This window comes from Capricornis sumatraensis, chromosome 2 (assembly GCF_032405125.1).
Source record: "Capricornis sumatraensis isolate serow.1 chromosome 2, serow.2, whole genome shotgun sequence".
Taxonomy (NCBI): domain Eukaryota; kingdom Metazoa; phylum Chordata; class Mammalia; order Artiodactyla; family Bovidae; genus Capricornis; species Capricornis sumatraensis.
The window spans coordinates 90,766,415-90,789,053 of record NC_091070.1 but is presented as its reverse complement, the minus strand read 5'-3'; the positions used below and the strand labels follow the sequence as shown (position 1 = coordinate 90,789,053).

Here is a 22,639-nt window from a genome sequence, read left to right as displayed (position 1 = left end):
TCAAACTTTGGATTACTTGGAAAGTGAAGTCGCTCAGTCGTGTCTGACTTTGCGACCCCATGGACTATAGCCTACCAGGCTCCTCCCTCCATGGGATTCTCCAGGCAAGAGTACTGGAGTGCGTTGCCATTTCCTTCTCCAGGGGATCTTCCCGACCCAGGGATCGAACCTGGGTCTCCCGCATTCCAGGCAGACGCTTTAACCTCTGAGCTACCAGGGAAGCCCTAGATTACTTGAGGCTCTTGTTAAATTGTGGATTCTGATTTACTAGAGCCAGGGTGAAGGCTGTCCAGGAATCTACAGTTTTAACTGGTTCCCCAGTGATACTGGTCTGAGGACCACACTTTGAGTAGTGAGACTGGTGGAAATTTCCGGGAGTCCTCTTACTGGGATCTGAACTTTTCTGCTGCTGCTGCTGCTGCTGCTAAGTCGCTTCAGTCGTGTCTGACTCTGTGCGACCCCATAGACAGCAGCCCATCAGGCTCCCTGTCCCTGGGATTCTCCAGGCAAAAACACTGGAGTGGGTTGCCATTTCCTTCTCCAATGCATGAAAGTGAAAAGTCAAAGTGAAGTCACTCAGTCGTGTCCAACTCTTAGCAACCCCATGGACTGCTCCTCTGTCCATGGGATTTTCCAGGCAAGAGTGCTGGAGTGGGGTGCCATTGCCTTCTCTAGTTTCCCAAATTAGAAGCTCATTTAGATTAGAGCTGATTCTAGAGCTGTGATTCTCAATCTTGGCTACACAATGCAATCACCTGGGAAGCTTTTAAAAATCTGATGCTTGAGTTTCACCAGAATAGAATGATCTCATTGATCTGGGGTTCAGCTCGGGCATAAAGATTTACAAAAGTATCCAAGTTGATTATTTTGTCAAATTAGCTTTACTGCAATATAACTTACAAACCATATGATTTATAACGTCTTCAAGGTACACCCATTTTATAGCATGTATCAGTACATCTTCCTTTAAAATGGCTGAAGAACAGTCATCGTATGGATACATCATAACGTCTTTATCTACTCGTCATTTTATGGACATTTGAGTCGCTTCTACATTTTTTGCCTCTTGTAAATACTTATGTAAAGGATTTTGTATGGACATCTGTTTTCTCTTGGGGGTGTATCTAGGAGTAGACTTGTTACATCTACTTTATATATTTAAACTTTTAAGGGCCTGCTCAACTATTTTTCAAAGCAGCTGCACCATCTTACACTCTTACTAGCTATGTATGAGCATTCCAATCTCTCCCTGTCCTCTTCTTAGTGGTACTGATAAATGTCTGTCTGTTTTATTACAGCCATCCTAGCTGGTATGAAGTGGTATTTCACTGTAGTTTTGATTTACATTTTCCTTTTCATGTGTATATTGATCATTTATACAGCTTCTTTGGAGGAATGTCTATTCAGATCCTTTGGTCATTTAAAAAATGGGCTATTTATCTGTTTATGATTGACTGCAAGTATTCTTAACATATTCTGAACACAAGTCCTATATCAGATACATGATTTGCTAATATTTTCTCCAGTTCTGTGAGTTGTTTTTTACTTTCTTGATAGTATCATTTTCAGAAAAAAAAGTTTAAATTTTTGGTTTAGAACAACTTTTCTTTTCTTTTGTTGCTTTTTGGTATTTTTTTTCTAGGAAACTGCCTAATCCAAAGTCACAGAGTTTTACTCATATTTAGAAGAAACAGAGTTTTCTTCTAAAACTGTTATAATTTTAGTTGTTACTTTCATGTCTATGATCCATTTTAAGTTAATTTCTGTGTATTCTGTGAGGTAGGAATTTAATTTCATCCTTTTGCATGTGAATATCTAGGCATCCCAGTAATATTTATTGAAAAGATTATTCTTCCCAATTGAACTATATTGGCATCCTTGTCAAAAACACAACTGATTCTCCCAATTTAAAAGTGGGAAGAAGAACTGAATAGACATGGCCCCAAAGAGGAAACGCAGATGGTCAACAGGCACATGAAAAGACACTCAACATCACTAATCATCATGGAAATGCAAATCAAAACCACAATGAGATATCACTCCACACCTGTCAGAATGGCTATCATCAAAGAGAATACAAATCACACACCTGGTGAGGATACAGAGAAAAGGGAACCCTCATACGCTTGTGGTGGGAGTGCAAACTGGTCCAGTCACTGTGGAAAACAGAAGAGAGGTTTCTCAAAAACTAAAAACAGAACTACCATATGACCCAGCAAATTTATGATTGCCAAGATATGGAAGTAAGTTTTCACCAACACATGGATGAATAAAAAAGATGTGGTATATATACAGAATGGAATACTATTCAACCCTAAAAAAGAGAGGCATTTTGCCATTTGTAACAACATGGATGGACCTGAAAGGTATTACGCTAAGTGAAGTAAGACAGAGAAAGACAAATACTGGATGATACCATTCTATGTGGAATCTTAAAAAGTACCACACTTCAGCAAGTGGTGCTGGGAAAGCTGGACAGCTGCATGTAAATCATTGAAGTTAAATACTCCCTCACACCATACACAATAATAAACTGAAAATGCCTTAAAGACTTAAATAGAAGACATGATCATGATACTGTAAAATTCCTAGAAGATAATATAGGCAAAGCATTCTCTGATATAAATTGTACCAATATTTTTCTTAGGTCAGTCTCCCAGGGCAGTGAATCAAAGCAGAAAGAAACAAATGGGACCTAATCAGACTTCTAAGCTTTTGCAGCAAAGAAAACCATCAATAAAATGAAAAGACAACCTATATAATGGGAGAAAATATTTGCAAATGATGCTACTGACAAGGGCTTAATTTCCAAAATATACAAACTCTGTACATAATTCAATAACAAAAAACCAACCAATGCAATTGAACAATAGGCACAAGACCTAAATAGATATCTCTCCAAAGAAGACATAAAAATGGTCAATAGGCACATGAAAAAATGCTCAATATCACTAGTTATTAGAGAAACACAAATCAAAACCACAATAAGGTATCACATCACACTGGTCAAAATGATTATCATTAAAACGTCTAAGAAAAGCAAACCTTTCTACACTGCTGGTTAGAATGTAAATTGGTGCAGCCACTATGAAAAACAGTATAGGGGTTCCTTAGAAAGCTAAAAATAGAGTGGCAAGACGATTCAACAGCCCCGTGCCTGGGCATATATACTGAAAAGATGAAAACCCTAATTAAAAAGATAGCAGCCCAATGTTCATAGCAGCACTGTTTATAATAGCCAAGATGTAGAACCAACCTAGTGTTTACTGACAGATGAATACATATGTACATACACAAAATGTGGCATATATGCATATATATTACACAATAGAATATTACATAGTCATAAAAAAAAGAATGAAATAATGCCATTTGCAGCAACATGGATACCATACTAAGTGAAGTAAGACAGAGGACAAAAAGGCCACTTATATGTGGAATCTAAAAAATTATACAAATGAATCTATATACAAAACAGAAACAGACTCACAGACACAGAAAACATATTTATGGTGGCTAAAAGGGAAAGGGGTAAGGAGGGACCAATGAGGAGTTTGGGACTGTTAGATACAAACTGCCGTATAAAAAACAGATAAACCACAAGGTCCGACTATGCAGCACCAGGAGCTACATGCAGTATCTTGTAATAACCTATAATGGAAAGGAATGTGAAAAAGAAGAATATATACATGAATATATATGAATCACTTTGCTGCACATCAGAAACCAACACAATATTGTAGATCAGCTATGAAAGTGAAGTCGCTCAGTTGTGTCCGACTCTTTCCGCCTCCATGGACTGTAGCCTACCAGGCTCCTCCATCCGTGGGATTCCCCAGGCAAGAGTACTGGAGTGGGTACTTCACTTTAAATATAAAAAATACAACAAACTAGTGAATATAACAAGAAAGGAGCGGACTCACAGACGTATAGAATGATAGAACAAAGTAGCAGTTATCAGTAGGGAGGGGGAAGTGGGTCTGGAGGTACAAACTATTATGCCTAGTATTCGTGTATGCAAGCTACAAGAATATATTGCACAACATAGGGGATATAGCCAACATTTTATAATAACTATAAGAGGAAAATAATGTTCAGAAATTGTGAATCTCTACAGTATATACTTATAATTTATATAATATTGTACGGTAACTATACTTCAATAACACACATACATACACAAAAATACAGCTGATTCTGCCACACAGTTTAGGATGAGAATCACCAATCTCAAGCCTTGCTATCTGAGGGCACCACATCTGATTATATATTCTAAATTTTGGGTTTTTTTTTTGTAGAACAAAAAGATGAAGGCTAAGCTTTTAGGATATTTATGTAATGAGCCCATGTATAATTCTATAAGACTTCCTTTCCTTCTTCAAAGGAAGGAAACTTCCTTCATCCTTTTGATGAAGGATATTGATAACTTCCTACATCCATTTCCTTTATATTCCCTTGAATAAGTACCTTGAACACAAACTTTTAGCATATGATACAATTTCTTCCATAAAGGTGTGTGTAACAAAGTGAGCTATGGGGTGGGGGAAATGTTTTCTATATTCAAAACAGTTTTCAGCAATATCAACTGTATGATCATCACAATCTTTGCAGAATAAATAATAGCCAAATAAAACTCATTAAATGGTCATGGGATTGATCACTGTTATAGTGTGGTAACTTTTATCTTCTAACATATCTATTTATATGTATTTATAGGTAATGCTACAATTATTGTGGTTTTTCATGATTTTTTTGGATATCACACTTTTCAAAAGTTTCATTTCCACACAAAGAAAGCACTAGAAAGCGGACAATGTCAATTGCTTCCGTAGATTATGGCCTCCCCTCCACCAGTTCTGAAGGCTTCACTGTCTCATGTGGAGCCCTGCACTGTCTTTAACAGCGTAGCCTTTCAGGGTCTGCATCTCAACTCCACAAGATTATATAAACTTGAGCCTTGTTTTTCTCTCTAGCAGGAGGTGAATAAAAGTACCTACTTACAAGGTTATATGAGAACTAAGCGGGGAAACATATGCAAAGTGCTTGGGCTATATAGAAAGTACTGAAAGACTAGAGATCTCTTCAAGAAAATTAGAGATACCAAGGGACTATTTCCTGCAAAGATGGGCACAATAAAGGACAGAAATGGTATAGACCTAACAGAAGCAGAAGATATTAAGAAGAGGTGGCAAGAATACACAGAAGAACTGTACAAAAAAGATCTGCATGACCCAGATAATCACAATGGTATGATCACTCACCTAGAGCCAGACATCTTGGAATGCAAAGTCAAGTGGGCCTTAGGAAGTATCACTACAAACAAAGCTAAGGGGGTGATGGAATTCCAGTTGAGCTATTTCAAATCCTGAAAGATGATGCTGTAAAAGTGCTGCACTCAATATGCTAGCAAATTTGGAAAACTCAGCAGTGGCCACAGGACTGGAAAAGGTCAGTTTCCATTCGAATCCCAAAGAAGGGCAATGCCAAAGAATGCTCAAACTACTGCACAATTGCACTCATTTCACACGCTAGCAGAGTAATGCTCAAAATTCTCCAAGCTAGGCTTCAACAGTATGTGAACCATGAACTTCTAGATGTTCAACCTGGATTTAGAAAAGTCAGAAGAACCAGAAATCAAATTGCCAACATCCACTAGATCTTCAAAAAAGCCAGAGAGTTACAGAAAAACATCTACTTCTATTTTATTGACTTTGCCAAAGCCTTTGACTGTGTGAATCACAACAAATTATGGAAAATTCTTCAAGAGATGGGAATACCAGACCACCTGACCTGCCTCCCAAGAAATCTGTATGCAGGTCAGGAAGCAACAGTTAGAACTGGACAAGGAACACTAAACTGGCTCCAAATCAGGAAAGGAGTACATCAAGGCTGTATAATGTCACCCTGCTTATTTAACTTATATGCAGAGTACATCATGAGAAACGCTGGGCTGGATGAAGCACAAGCTGGAATCAAGATTGCCGGGAGAAATATCAATAACCTCAGATAAGCAGATGCACCACCCTTATGGCAGAAAGTGAAGAGGAACTAAAGAGTCCCTTGATGAAAGTGAAAGAGTAGAGTGAAAAAGTTGGCTTAAAACTCAACATTCAGAAAACTAAGATCATGACATCTGGTCCCATCACTTCATGCCAAATAGATGGAAAACAGTGGAAACAGTAAGAGACTTTATTTTGGGGGGCTCCAAAATCACTGCAGATGGTGACTGCAGCCATGAAATTAAAAGACACTTGCTCCTTGGAAGGAAAATTATGACCAACCTAGACAGCATATTAAATAGCAGAGACATTACTTTGCCAACAAAGGTCTGTCTAGTCAAACCTATTGTTTTTCCAGTAGTCATGTATTGATGTGAGAGTTGGACTATAAAGAAAGCTGAGTGCTGAAGAATTGATGCTTTTGAACTGTGGTGTTGGAGAAGATTCTTGAGAGTCCCTTGGACTGCAAGGAGATCCAACCAGTCCATCCTAAAAGAGATCAGTCCTGGGTGTTCATTGGAAGGACTGATGCTGAGGCTGAAACTCCAATACTTCGGCCACCTGATGTGAAGAACTGACTCATTGGAAAAGACCCTGATCCTGGGAAAGACTGAAGGTAGGAAGAGAAGGGGACAACAGGATGAGATGGTTGGATGGCATCACTGACTCAATGGACATGAGTTTGAGTAAGCTCTGGGAGTTGGTGACGGACAGGGAGGCCTGGCGTGCTGTAGCCCATGGGGTCGCGAAGAGTCGGACATGACTGAGTGACTGAACTGAACTGAATAAGCTGGTAGCTTAAAAACAATGACAACATCTTTTGTTGGAGAATCAGATCCTGACTCTGTAAACATGGAAAAAATATAATCACAGATATAAGACTAAAGCCTAGATAAGCTATATGAATAATATGTAAAACAATGGAACATTAATATTCCTATCTTTCCCTCTTTCTTGGCAAGAGTTCCCCTTAGAAATACACTGATGTAGCTATAACTTTAATTTCTAAGACATATTATGATATTCTTTTCCAAGTGAAAGTCTCTCTTGAGAAAAGCATCAGTGTCAAATACAGCCAAGTCACACAGTCCACTCATGAACTGCATATAAAAAAGGATACATTGCAATTTGTTATCTAGGAATTTCCCCAATGTTTTGAATTAAGCATATGGTATAGTTTAGCTGTATGCGCAATATTATCTCCATTAAAATGTTGATTACCTTTGCAAAATGTAAATCTAAAAATAATGACTGATGATGTTCTTGGAAAATGATTTTCCAGTAATCACACAAGTTCATGGAATGCCCTGATTTTATTATGGCAGGTGTTTTTATTAGGGCAAATGTTTGGGCTCCAGGCTGATAGGAATGAAACAGAGCCATCTAATCAGCTTCTTTAAGCTAGGCACCTAGGGGACTGTTCAGAGAGTCTTTCCTCCTGCACAATGCTCACTGCCTGCCCTAGCAGACAATAATGGTCACGGGAGTAAGGGCCACGACAGGAAGATTTATGCAAAGATAAAGAGCTGTAAGGGTCCGACTCTGTGATCCTATGGACTGTAGCCCCCCAGGTTCCTCTGTCCATGGGATTTTTCAGGCATGAATACTTGAGTGGGTTGCCATTTCCTCTTCCAGAGGATCTTCCTGACTCAGGGATTGAACCAGCATCTCCTGCATTGGCAGGTGGATTCTTTACCACTGAGCCACTTGGGAATGAGGAGTGGAGGTTGTTTCGGCCTAAATTCGTTTGAATAATAGTAGCTAGAATTTAGAGAGCATTTATTATGTGCTTCACACCATTCCAAAGGTTTTGCATGATTTAATCTTCTACATTATGACAGACACAACCTTGGCACAGAGCAGTTGAGTGACTTACCAGATCATGTGTTTGGGCAGGTGACAGAACCAGGTTTGGAACTCAGGAAAACTCCTGAATTCCCCACTCACAGCCAGTATGCTAAATTGTCTCCTCCATCAAATGTAGACATGGACTCAGTATCTTTTTAAATATATTACATTTCCATTCTTTCAGCTTATTTTTAAGGATCCATTAACAAATATCTCTGTTTACTTCAAATGCCTCTATTAAGAAAAGAATTAATAATTTTTCTCCATCTTCTTCTCTTAAAGACTTATAAAAATGGTATATAGTTGTCTCTGATGCCATTTCATTCAGTACAGTTCAGTCTCTCAGTCGTGTCCGACTCTTTGAGACCCCATGAACCGCAGCATGCCAGGCCTCCCTGTCCATCACCAACTCCTGGAGTCCTGCATCAGAGGACAGAGAGACTGAAACCACAGTCACAGACAACAGGCCAATCTAATCACATGGACTACAGCCTTGTCTAACTCAGTGAAACTAAGCCCTGCCATGTGGGGCCACCCAAGATGGGAGGGTCATGGTGGAGAGGTCTGACAGATTGTGGTCCACTGGAGAAGGGAATGGCAAACCACTTCAGTATTCTTGCCTTGAGAACCCCATGAACAGTATGAAAAGGCAAAATGATAGGATACTGAAAGGGGAACTCCCCAGGTCAGTAGATGCCCAATATGCTACTGGAGGTCAGTGGAGAAATAACTCCAGAAAGAATGAAGGGATGGAGCCAAAGCAAAAACAATACCCAGCTGTGGATGTGACTGGTGATAGAAGCAAGGTCTGATGCTGTGAAGAGCAATATTGCATAGGAACCTGGAATGTCAGGTCCATGAATCAAGGCAAATTGGAAGTGGTCAAACAGGAGATGGCAAGAGTGAACATCGACATTCTAGGAATCAGCGAACTAAAATGGACTGGAATGGGTGAATTTAACTCAGATGGCCATTATATCTACTACTGCGGACAGGAATCCCTTAGAAAAAATGGAGTAGCCATCATGGTCAACAAAAGAGTCCAAAATGCAGTACTTGGATGCAATCTTAAAAAAGACAGAATGATCTCTGTTCGTTTCCAAGGCAAACCATTCAGTATCACAGAAATCCAAGTCTATGCCCCGACCAATAACGCCATTTAATTATTCAATTTTAATTTACCCAAATTTCATGTTTCTGAGTTATTTTTTTTTTAATGGGGCAAGGATACACTGATCAGTAACTAGTTTCCAATATGCTATAAATATTTTCTAAAAGTCTACAGTTTCAGACACTGAGATCACAGCACTGTCCATTTATAAATAGAGTTTCCAGTTTTTGACTTTCATTTTCCAACTAGTTGAAGGGTGGGGCAGTAAAACATTTCCCATAAATAAATGAAGTGCTATGATATTCTACACTTCTTTTACCACTAGCTGCTGACCATCTGTCATAAAAAGACACACCCTGGAGGACAATCTCAAATTTTTAGAAACAGAAACAGCCATGGCAATATTTCCAGACGTGAAATTTTGAAAAAAAAAATTATCGATTAAAAATCCAAGAAACACCCTCAGAGTAACTTCCATCCTGTTAACTTTCTGCAAGAATTATCATCATCCTTATTATCTTCCCTTGAAGCTATTGAGTTGTTATTAATACTATGTTCCAGGCTCTGTGCTGTTTCACACATATTCTTTCACTACATCCTCACGTCAATGCCTATGAAGTGGGCATCACTAATGTTACACTTTACACACAAGGAAACTGATGCTTGCAGGCATAAAGTAACTTGCCCAAGGTCACACAAATAATAAATGGAAAAGACCAGATCTGAACCATATCTAACCACAGAGTTCACATTTTTCAACCGTTATACTAGTGACATTACTCCCAGGATATATTTTCTTTGTTATGTGAGTGACGGTGATATTGGGTTTGTGTAAATTCCATGCTCCTTTAAAAGCCATCTCAACATGCAAACGTTACCATGAATAAAGTGTTTAGTTATGGAAATCAAAACATTTTGACTAAAATTGGTGAGGAAATACATAACTTAAATCTACCTGATATAGAGTTTTATATGAGAGAAATTTTTCATGTACACCTTTATTAAGGAATCATTAAATATTAAAGTAGCCTACACTAAAAGATACAATATTATTCACAGTAACTCAATCATACTTTTATTATAATCTTTTCCTATTCATTATTAAAAAAATAATTGGTAGGACTTTCAGGTTAGTATCAGGGCAAACCAGCAGAACCTAATATTCCTTTTTTTTCCAATTTCCATTATAATACCCGTGAAGAATTACAAAAAGATGAAAACTGGCAGCAGTGTTGGAAACTAAGGAGAGGATCAGATGCCAAAGCCCTGAGGGGGTTTTCACTTGCGCCAGGGCTGAAGAGATTAACAACACAGAATCAAACCCTGGTCCCAAAGAGAGCAGAAAAAGATGGATTCACTTTGCCTACGTCTAGCTATACAACTCAAAGTGAAGTGAAAGTTGCTCAGTCGTGTCCAACTCTCTGAGACCCCCTGGACTATACAGTCCATGGAATTCTCCAGGCCTGAATACTGGCCTTCTCCAGGGGATCTTCCCAACCCAGGGATTGAACCCAGGTATCCCTCATTGCAGGCAGATTCTTCACCAGCTGAGTCACCAGGGAAACCCAAGAATACTGGAGTGAGTAGCCTATCCCTTTTCCAGCAAATCTTCCTGACCCAGGAATCGAACCGGGTTCTCTTGCATTGCAGGCAGATTCTTTACCAACTGAGCTACGAGGGAAGACCAAAACAGGCCTTAGAGGTCACACTAAACAAAAGTGGAGAGGGATCTCTCATCAGCTGGCTTCAGAGCTGGCCCAGCACACCTTTCGTCCCTCACCACTGGTTTCTTCCCTCTCCTGTCCCTCCAGGCAGCAAACGCAAAACCAACCTGGGAGGGAATAGAAGAAATCAGGCAGCTGGGTCTCATCCTAGAATGTGATGCAGCCAAACAGAAAATGTCTGAGACAGCCCTCAGAGCACTACATAACTATGGACATAGAGAAGAAGCTCTTTTGTCAGAGAGGGAGTAGGAAATAAAAAAATAATGCATCACTTCCTAAACATTTTTGCGTCAACTTAACAAATACATGTATGCATATATGTGAATATATATATGTATACAAACACACAGACACACATATACACAGATGTATATTCACTTGACTGAAGTGACTAAATATATATAAACTTTGAGTGCAGAGCTACTGGCTGGTATCGCTATCATCTTTACTTCATAAGTCATTTTAATAATGCTTCATTTCCAGTTTCCAGGGCCATTTTCCTTACACTGGAGCAAGAGCCAAAGAATGTGTGAATTTCCAGATTTCCATAGGATAATGGTGGCCATCTACATTTGAATCTCTCCACACATTACCCTTAAAAGACATACTGAAGAGGAAAGAAAGTAAAACTACCCAACACTCAAGCCTACAACATAAGCAGGAGACAGAATGTGTCTAAACCTCGATGGACATGAGGAAATAGCCATCTAAGCCCTGGAGGGTCAGTGCTGGTTCCCACCTAGGGAAGGAGTCCGGCTGGGACTGTGCCCAAGAGAGTGCAGGGGTCCAAGAGGGGAAGGGACTCAGGGTGTATCTGACAAAATAAACCCAGGAAGAGAGGCCCCCGCACTGAGTGACCAGCACCAAAAACTCTGAAACAAAAGAGCTGAATGTCCCCACTGTGCATCTGGGAAAGTGACTCAGTTTGGTCACCTTTGCGACATATCTAGTAAAAGTCTTCAACTTTAAATAACACTGCTGCTGCTGCTGCTGCTAAGTTGCTCAGTCATGTCCGACTAGTGATAACAAAAGCCTTCCAGATCTCTAGGCAAAAGGACCAACTCACTTGCAAATACAATAAGACCCAGGTAACATGAAATTTATCAACAGTGACATACGAAACAAGTATACAGTAGGGTAGCACTGTCAAGAAGCTCAAGGGAAAAAAGTATATGAGACAAGGATCTTATCTCAGTTCAACTGTTTCAGTATTACCAAGGCTGTAGGAATGGGTTCAATACCAAGGCAGAAATTCAAAGAATCCTGAGAAATCTATTAAAAAATTCCTCCAACTAAGAGATAATTGAGAATACTTTAGGAATGGACAAGTGTTTAGCACAGAATATATCACTATAGATCTGAGACAAATGTAAAATTGCGGACAAGGGTAGAAAAACAGCATTATAATATTATATGCTCAGACAAAGTAGAAATGATACAACTAAAAACAGCACTGAAAGAGAAAGGTGAGACAAAGGGTGGAATTGAATAACTTGTTGATGTTCTTACAGGTAATAAGTAGAAGTCAAAGATAACATTTAAAGCAGACAAACCAAATAGCAGAACCTAAAAAGTGACTAAGAGAATTACATAAATATATTAATATAATGATGCCACTGGAATAAACCATACATTATTCTAATCAAAGAGAAAAAACAAATATAATATAAAATAATACAACAGAGCTAAGAAAAATTACAGTTAAAGCAATATATTAAGACTCATTTACTGAAGTAAAATATTTTCTGGTTGGATCACAAAGAAAAACCTAGTATTATACCTAACAACTACAAAATACACATTCTTTTCAAGACTACCTGGCACAGATTCCAAGAAAGTGAGACAAGTCTCAAATTTAAAAGGACTGACATAATAAAAACTATGTCCTCTGACAACAATAGGATTAAGCTAGAAATCAATAATCTAACAGAAAATCTGAAATTTTGGAAAACAAATGGGTCTAAACACATGGATCAAAGAAGAAATCATTTGCACCATTTCCACCATTATTCCTAACAATGATTTTGCCAAATTCCACCTTGTCAGATTTACCGAGATTGTAATCTTAGCTTTTCTGTTATCAGGTACACTTGGTACACTTGGCTGTAATGGTACTTATCAGAAGACAACAAAGCAATGTCTATAGAGTAATGAGGAAAACAGATTTGACAAGAATTCCTTGTCAAATTCGGAGAAGGCAATGGCACCCCACTCCAGCACTCTTGCCTGGAAAATCCCATGGACGGAGGAGCCTGGTGGGCTGCAGTCCATGGGGTCGCTAAGGGTTGGACATGACTGAGAGACTTCACTTTCACTTTTCATTTTCCTGCATTGGAGAAGGAAATGGCAACCCACTCCACTATTCTTGCCTGGAGAATCCCAGGGACAGGGGAGCCTGGTGGGCTACCATCTATGGGGTCACACAGAGTCGGACACGACTGAAGTGACTTAGCAGCAGCAGCAGCAGCAGCAGAAGCTTTGTCAAATTATTACTTATGTTTGAAGGTAACAGAAAGATATTCTTCCATATATGAAGATTTTTTAAAAAAACTTATCATTTATGTACCTCTATGAAAATTACTTTAAAGTATTAACCAACTAATGAAAAGATCAATTAAAATTAGGAACTGAAAATGTGAAAATTAAGGAATATTTCTAATATAAAAAGTAATTAACTTATAGATCAATAGACATAACCTCTCTATATATGATTACAAAGGTTTATAAAGAAGAAAAATTCTCTGGAAAAAAGTTTTAAGACTTACAATATTATGTTTCAGAAAGCTGGTTCTACGATCCCAGATTGAATTGGAAAGCATTTGAAAGTAGAAAATAAACAGGATAGTAAAATATTCTTTGGGTATTTCTGCTTCTAACCAAGAGGGAGTAACAGGCAGACTGGATCTACCCTCCTACCTAAAACAACCTAAAGAGAAATAGAATATATGAAACAACAGTTTTCAAAAGATGAGATCTCAGGCAAAGGACAGTGATCCCTAAGTGACAGGAAACGCAGGAATTCTTATCACTGTCCTCACTCATCACCGCGAGAATGGCAAGATTCCAAGCCTTGCTGTAGGGATGGGGAAATGGAGGCATAGCCCCATGGACTCCCTGACTCGAGCGCTGAGGCGCCAGGGAGACCCCAGAGTTGACAGGACAGAGTACCAGAGAAGAGAAAGCCGCACAGAAAGAGAACCTTGGAGGTTTGTAGACAGTCCCTTAGAATATTTAGCTGAGCACTGACAGATGTACGTGAGAGAACTACCCCAAACTAGAGAAAGAACTATCTGAAACGATGAAAGGAACCAGTGCCCAGCACTCACAGGGGGTTAGAAATAGTTATATCTACTTCCATCTGCCAGACTGGAAAAACTTAAATTCAAAGGGCATTTGGTAGACTCCTCGGAAGGTTTTAAAGTGAAGACTAGGTGGTCCAAGACCAGACACTGATATGGACCTGCCTAATAAACCATAAATGCAGTATCCTGAAGGCTCCAAGCGTCCTCACTGCATTTCAGTACAAATCAAGAAGATTCATAACAATAAATAAATGTCCAAGAAAGTAAAATGTACAATGTCTGGCATCAAATCAAAGAATAAAAGTCATGGAAACAAGACCCACAATGAGGTGATTGACTAATCACTACCAACCCAGAACTGACATAACTGTTGGAATTAGCAGAGGACATTAAAACAGTTATTAAAACTATATTCTGTATGTTTAGAAAGTTGGATTAAAGAAGATATAAAAGATCCAAACTGGACTTCTAAAGTGAAAACTTGCAACATGAGATGAAAACCAGACTGGACAGAGGCAAAACATTCTCAGACATAAATCGCAGGAATATTTTCTTAGATCAGTCTTCCAAGGCAAAAGAAAGCAGAGCAAAAATAAACACATGGGAACTAATCAAACTTAAAAGCAAAGGAAATCATCAATAAAATGAAAAGACAATCTACCAAATGGGAGAAAATACTTGTACATGATGCAACTGATGAGGAGTTAATATCCAAAACATACAAACAGCTCATACAAATCAATATCAAGAAAGCAAATAACCCAACCAAAAAAATAGGCATGAGAACTAAACAGACATCTCTCCAAAGAACACAGATAGGCACATGAAAAGATGTCAACATCAGTAATTACTTCAGTTCAGTTCAGTTCAGTCGCTCAGTCGTGTCTGACTCTTTGCGGCCCCATGAATCGCAGCACACCAGGCCTCCCTGTCCATCACCAACTCCCAGAGTTCACTCAGACTCACGTCCATCGAGTCAGTGATGCCATCCAGCCATCTCATCCTCTGTCGTCCCCTTCTCCTCCTGCCCCCAATCTCTCCCAGCATCAGAATCTTTTCCAATGAGTCAACTCTTCGCATGAGGTGGCCAAAGTACTGGAGTTTCAGCTTCAGCATCATTCCCTCCAAAGAAATCCCAGGGCTGATCTCCTTTAGAATGGACCAGTTGGATCTCCTTGCAGTCCAAGGGACTCTCAAGAGTCTTCTCCAACACCACAGTTCAAAAGCATCAATTCTTCAGTGCTCAGCCTTCTTCACAGTCCAACTCTCACATCCGTACATGACCACTGGAAAAACCATAGCCTTGACTAGATGGACCTTAGTCGGCAAAGTAATGTCTCTGCTTTTGAATATGCTATCTAGGTTGGTCATAACTTTTCTTCCAAGGAGTAAGCGTCTTTTAATTTCATGGCTGCAATCACCATCTGCGGTGATTTTGGAGCCCCCAAAAATAAAGTCTGACACTGTTTCCACTGTTTCCCCATCTATTTGCCATGAAGTGATGGGACCGGATGCCATGATCTTCGTTTTCTGAATGTTGAGCTTTAAGCCAACTTTTTCATTCTCCTCTTTCACTTTCATCAAGGGGCTTTTTAGTTCCTCTTCACTTTCTGCCCTAAGGGTGTTGTCATCTGCATATCTGAGGTTTTGATATTTCTCCCGGCAATCTTGATTGCAGCTTGTGCTTCTTCCAGCCCAGCGTTTCTCATGATGTACTCTGCATAGAAGTTACATAAGCAGGGTGACAATATACAGCCTTGATGTACTCCTTTTCCTATTTGGAACCAGTCTGTTGTTCCATGTCCAGTAATTACTAGAGAAGTGCAAATCAAAATACAGTGAGGTATCACCTCACATCAGAATGGCCATCATCAAAAAATCTACAAACAATAAATGCTGGTTCCTTTTTGTAGGAACCCTTCTACACTGTTGGTGGGAAAACAAGTTGTTGCTGTCACTGTGGAAAATAATATCGAGGTTCCCTAAGACACTAAAAATAGGGTTATCACATGATTCAGCAATCCCACTCCTGGGCATATATCCTAAAAAGATGGAAAACTCTAAATCTTAAGATACAGTGTTTCCAGCAGCACTCTTACAGTAGCCAAGACATGGGAACAACCTAAGTGGCCGCCAACTGACGACTGGCTTGAGAATTGTGGTAATGTATGCAGTGGAGTACGAGTCATAAAAAAGAATGAGATATTGCCTTTTGTAGCAAATGGATGGACCCAGAGAACCATACTAAGTGAAGTAAGTCAGACAGAGAAAGACAAATATTATATTACTTATATGTGGAATCTAAAAAATACTACAAATGAATCCATATACAAAACAGAAGCAGGCTCAGGGACATAGAAAACAAATTTATGGCTACCAAAGGGGAAGGGAGGAAGTGAAGGATGAATTAGGAATACAGTATTAACAGATATAAATTGCTCTACATAAAATAGGTGAGCAACAAGGACTTTACTGCACAGCACAGGGAACTATATTCAATAACTTGTATAATGGAAGCTATAATGGGAAATAATCTGAAAAATGTGTATATATAACTTTGATGCCAGAAATTAATATAATATTGCAAATCAACTATATTTTAATACAAAAAAGTGATATTATAAATTCTGAATATTTTTAATTGCACAATTGACTGTAAGATTATTGATGATTAATGTAAGATTCAAAAATATTAAGCTAATAACTTGCATTCAAATATTTTAAATATACAGAATTCATGACTCCTTTAAAAGACATACATCCAAGGACATATTCATTAGGAAGAAAAGGCAATCTACAGAATAGGAGAAAATATCTGCTAACAATATATATAACAAGGAGTTAATATCCAGAATATATAAAGAACTTCTACAACTCAACAGTAACAACAACAAAAATCTCATTTAAAAATCGATGAAGGATTCAAGTAGATATCTCTCCAAGGAAGATACACAAATGATCTGCAAACACATGGAAGATACTCAATATCACTAAATACCAGAGAGATGCAAATCAAAATCACAATGAGATATCACTTCACACCCATCAGGATGGCTCATAGCAGATTTTCCTTAGGAAAGAATCAGCACTGGTTGAGGATGGAGAGAAACTGGAACTCTCTTACACTGTTGGGAATATAAAATGGTACCACTACTATGGAAAATAGTACAGCAGTTCTTCAAAAAATTAGAAGCAAAATTACCATATGCTGCAGCAATTTCACTTCTACGTATACAACCCACAGAATTGAGAGCAGGGTCTCAAAGAGATATTTGTACGCCTATGCTCAGAGCAGTATTATTCACAAAAGCCAAAGGGGAAAACAACACAACTGTCCAACACTGGACGGATGGAAAATCGAAATGCGGTGTATATCAGTGGGATGTTAATCAGCCTTTAAAAAGGAAGGGAATTCTTATACATGCTATAGGAATGAGCTCTGAGGATATTACGGTAACAGAAACAAGCCAGTCACAAAACCACGAACACTGTGGAGTATCACCTGTGTGAAGTGTCTACTGTAGCCAAATTCATAGGGACAGAAAGTAGAAGGGTGGCTGCCAGGGGCTGGGGAGAGGGGGAAGTAGGAAATTGTTGTTCAATGTGTATATAGTTTTAGTGTTGCAAGATAAAAAAGTTTCTGGAGATTAGTTATATAACAACGTGAATACACGTAACACTACCGAACTGTACACTTAAAAATGGTTAAGATGGTAAATTTTGTTGTGCGCATCTATCACATTTTAAAGTAAATTTTCAAAAAAGAAAAATATTTTGGATGGATTTAACAGAAGGTAAGAAGAAAAAAATTAATAAAACTTGAAGGCATACTAACAGAATCTACTCAAAATGGAACATATAGAGAAAAAATAATTACAAAAAAACAAACAGAAAGAAAAGAGTATCAATCAGCAGGGGGAAGATTTAGGGGAGAAGACAAATACCTCCATTCTTCCCAAATTGATGTTCATGGTTAATCCCATTTATTTTTTTTGTGATTGAGGCTATATAATTTACATTACATAACCATTACCCATTCATGCATCATTGTATTATAAGATATATTTTAAAATCCTGCTTTTTCTTTTTTTAAAGTGATTTACTTTAAAACACCACACAATAATCCCTATGAGATATATATTCATGTATCTAAAGAGCCTTTGACTCATCTCAATTTATTTTGAAATTTTTTTTGCCATGGGGCACGTGAGATCTTATTTTCCCGACCAGGGATCAAACCTGTGCCCCTTGCACTGGCAGTGTGGAGTCTTAACCACTGGACCACCAGGGAAAAGTGAGGCTGGTCTAGGAGATTTTGTAAAGGAAATATAACGGGGGGAGGAACAGCTATCTCCCCCAGGCATATAAATATGCTCTAAAAGTTATATTAATAGCAGATTACAGATTACAACAGTCAGGTGCTAACATAAGAACAGATAAATCAGTGGATTAAAACAGATGGCACCCAGACAGATCATAGCACTAATAAGGACATAAAGTGGTACTACCAATCAGTGAAAAAGGAAATATTCAATAATAATAACAATGAAATTATTATTCAGTAATAACTACCCAAAAATCAGTCCGAGTTGTCTTAATATTTTAAATAAAGCATCATTTTAGTTTAGAGGTTCTTAAACTTTGGCTCATTAAGTATTACAACTGCTTTAGGCCTCATGGTATCTGTGAAAATGGGATGAAAAGTGATTTATCTTTCCTTCAACATTTCTCTTAAAATTGAATCCATGAGGTGGGGGAAGTCTATAGTTTCATAATAAGTTTTTAAGATATTTCACATTATAAGATAATGTTTGATTGTCACCACCCTTATAATAATAAGGGGCTTCCCTTGTGGCTCAGATGGTCAAGAATCTACCTGCTGTGTGGGACTGAACCCAGGATCGAACCTAGGTTTGATCCCTGGGTTGGGAAGATTATTATAACATCTAGATCAGTTTCCCATTGATCAGAAAGGAAAAACATTCCTTCCATTATGATTAGGGGTTCTGCTTATGTTTATATAACTTTAATGAAACATAAAATAAGTTTAAAAATCCTTTGAAAGGACTTGAAACAAAGTATAGGTGGCTTATCAAGCTGAAAAGCAGAGAAACCATACAGAATCAGAAAGAACTTGGAGAGGTCATCATGCCCCCTACAACTGACACACAAACACTGTATCTTGAAACAGATGAAAAATAGAAGTCAAGGAACTCCTATTACAAAGAATGCCACCCACTCCAAAAAAACCAGCAATTTCTCCTAAAATTAAGCATTCTGAAGCAGACTTGAGAGGAACTGATAACTGTGCAACTAGGGAAACTCTGGATGTTTTCAGACACCCAACTCTGCTACTGCCATTACTGGCATTCCTCTTTCATCAGACCCTTTTGAAATTTTCAAAAACTATCATCATCTTGAAAATGGTATTTCTAAGTAAATATCTTACTGAAAAAACGTTCCAGAACTCTGGGCACAGACTGAGTGTCTCTGACATTTGGCTGTCCATTTGTTTTTACTGCTTTGGAAGAGATGCTCCCGACGTCAGTGAGACTGGATGCTTTCTGCCTTGGCAGGCTTGGGTGCCAAAGGCTCTGCCACCGGTACTGAAAGAACACTTGCCTAATGCTGTGAGAAGCATCCATTTTATCGGGACAGTGGGGGCTGAATCATTGTTTTCAGGATCTTTTTCATCCATAAATGGGAACAGGATGAGAGCAGCTCTTCACTTATGAAACAGACACTTAATGATACTGGGCAGAAATTGTACTTTTTTCCAAATAGAAAAGGAAAGCCACTCTCTCATGGTTTCCCATACTGGGACAGTGCTGTTGGTGACAACATTCTGGTTGCAGCTCTGCAGTCAACGGACACAACGCTGGAGGAGGCAGGGCTCTTGTCCTCTTTAGGATGGGCCGCTAGACGCTCTCCTCTGACACTGAGGAAAGACTTTCTGAAATAGGCATTTAAGGGCGGCCAAACTTCTCCCAGTTCCTCTGCAAGCAGAAGCAAATATATGCCGAAGTCCTAAAGGTTGCTTCTGACCAAGATAATCTTAAGACTGAAATGTGGAATTCCACTGAAATGTGAAATGTGGATGGATAGTCCAAAATTTGGTAATATGGATGAACATCAATGACTTGGACTTTACTAAAGATCATAACTTCTGTGACTCTTGGGACAGAGGAAATGACTCAAAATAAATTAAACTGTTTCTCAACTCAAGCCTCATTTGGCCAAGTATGCCACAGAGTTTTGATTCCATTGGCTATTACGTGCTTTTACAAGCCAGGGTTTATGATACTTTAGCCACAAAACAAAACAAAAAAATCAAAACTGATTGGGTGTCCAGGCTTACACATATGTTGTCATAGCAAAATAACTCAAAACTTTCTCCTGCTTCTATGAGTCGAACTCCAATAGCCTTCACAGTGAAAGCTGGCAGTAAGCTGAAGTTCAAGTTTTGTTTCGCTTGGAAATTTTTATTTCCTTTTTATCATAAAGTGACTATTAGCTTTTTTATTAAAAATGAGTGAGAGGCAGAGGCTTTCAAAGAATATTTTCTATGTGTACATAGCAAATAATATGTAATCAATATCTAATACCATAAAAATAAATTCTATCTAAGCTTTTGTGCATACGCTTAGGTACATTTTTTTTATAATCTCAGTTTTCAGAGTCTCAAAGAGGTCTATGATTCAAAAACCTGAGGGAAAAGACCCCCATCCCTCTGATTTAGATACTGACCTCATGGAACACACAAAATCGTGTCACAATAGTCCAAGAATTACATGGAAGAAACTCAGACCACAACACTTAGAAGAAAATATGGATAAATATTTGGCACATTTCAAGCTGAGAAAAATGGTTCTGAACAACAAAAAAAAAAAAAACAAGAGGAAAAATAATAAATTAATTCAAATGGTCATTCTCTAGCTCAATTAAATATTTAATTTCAAATCATTTATATCTGAGAGGAAAATCTAAACTGTAGAAGATGAGGCTATTTCCAGATCTTCCCTCCCTGCCTTGGTCCTCCAATCTCCTAGCAGGCCAGAGGACAGGTCTTCTGACCCTCTGCAGGAAGCAAACCATACCCTATCCAACTTCTTAGCGTGGCTTCCACTGTAAAGACGTCTTGCAGAGGGTGAGCCACTGAGGAGGGTCTTGTTCCGCATATTATACATATGCATGTGTATATATATATGTGTGTGTGTGTGTGTATACACACACAGTATTTGTAAAGGCATTTCTTTTTTAAAAAATCTTTTATTTGCAAGCTACACTATCATTTTCACATAAAAGCAATCCTTCTCAGTCCAGTCAAGATGTTTCTAGAGCTTCTGATCTCAGAGGGGAAACAGAAAGATGGGCAGTACCTGATGGTATTCCACACATCGAAGCCATCCAGAGGCTTGGTGCCATCTGTGCTGCCCCCGGCCAGCTTCACCAAGGTGGGCAGCCAGTCAGAAATGTGGATGAGCTCCCGGGTCTTCACGCCCTTCCGTTTCAGCAAGGGGCTGGCCACAAAGCCCACCCCTCGCACGCCTCCCTCCCACAGGCTCCACTTTCTTCCTCGAAGGGGCCAGTTATTGCCCCCTGCCAAAGTCTGTCCGCCGTTATCTGAAACACAATCAGGTCATGGCATGAGGATAAGCTTAATTACTAGACACATTTAAGAGAAGACTTGGATGTGTCCTGTTATTAAATGGTGCTTCAGAACTAAAAAGGGAAATTCCTCTTTCCCTTCTCCTGTACCAGCTACCCTCCTCCCACCCAACACTACCCTCCATCTGACAGATAGAACCACGGGGCAGGATAGGACACATCTGACGGGAGACCATGAAGGCCTCCATGGAGAAAGCCGCTGAAGAACAAGGAAGGCTTCTGAGGGGCACTGCTTGGGCTCTGCTGAGCACTGACTAAGATTCAAATGCACGCGTGCAAGTTTGTGTCACACAGGAGAATGAACCCAGGTAGGCAGAAAAGGAAAGTCAAAGTGTTTGTTGCTCAGTCATGTTCAACTCTGTGATCCCATGGATTGTAGCCACCAGGCTCCTCTGTCCATGGAACTCTAAAGGCAAGAATACTGGAATGACCTCCCTCCTCCAGGGGACCTTCCCAATCCAGGGATTGAACCAGGTCTCCCACACTGCAGACAGATTCTTTACCATCAGAGCTACCAGGGAAGCCCTCCGGATACACAAAAAGACACCTCTGAGTAAGTTTCACTTAGAAACATAAAGCTCCTAGTGAGTGGGGAGAGTGAACCTTTTCATTTTCTTCCTGGAAAATTTTTCTAACGTTTAAACTGGTCATGGAATTAACATTTGACTCCCTGGTGATTTGACCTCTTGCTTAAGTGTGAAAGTTGAAAACTTTGCCAGTGGGCTAAATATCTCAGCACATAGAAAAGTTGGGTGGAAAAAATAATTGCCAGAAAAATCCTTCCCTTCTTGACAAGATGGCAGGACAAAGCTGCATTGTGAGAATGTGTGCCAGGGAAGAGAAGGTTTCTCTTCCAAGACAACTGAGGGAACGGAGGAAACTGGGGGAGCCGGAGAAGTTGCAAGGGTGACCTCAATATCTGACCAGCTGGGTGGGGCTCAGAGTCAGAAACTAGTTGGGCTGTAGAAAGTAAACATCATACTTCTA

The 22,639-nt window shown here is 39.1% G+C and overlaps 1 protein-coding gene and 1 non-coding gene across 2 annotated transcripts in view; both read right to left on the bottom strand.

The window, feature by feature from the left end:
* ARSB (arylsulfatase B) overlaps positions 1-22,639 on the bottom strand; it is a 166,560-nt gene that overhangs the window by 68,479 nt on the left and 75,442 nt on the right. Inside the window, exon 5 of the mRNA XM_068964715.1 lies at positions 21,364-21,607. Within this exon, the coding sequence (XP_068820816.1) occupies positions 21,364-21,607 (244 nt within the window). The remainder of the gene's footprint in view (positions 1-21,363; positions 21,608-22,639) is intronic.
* TRNAS-GGA (transfer RNA serine (anticodon GGA)) lies at positions 149-220 on the bottom strand. The gene has a single exon. It is a non-coding gene; the product is annotated as a tRNA-Ser (tRNA).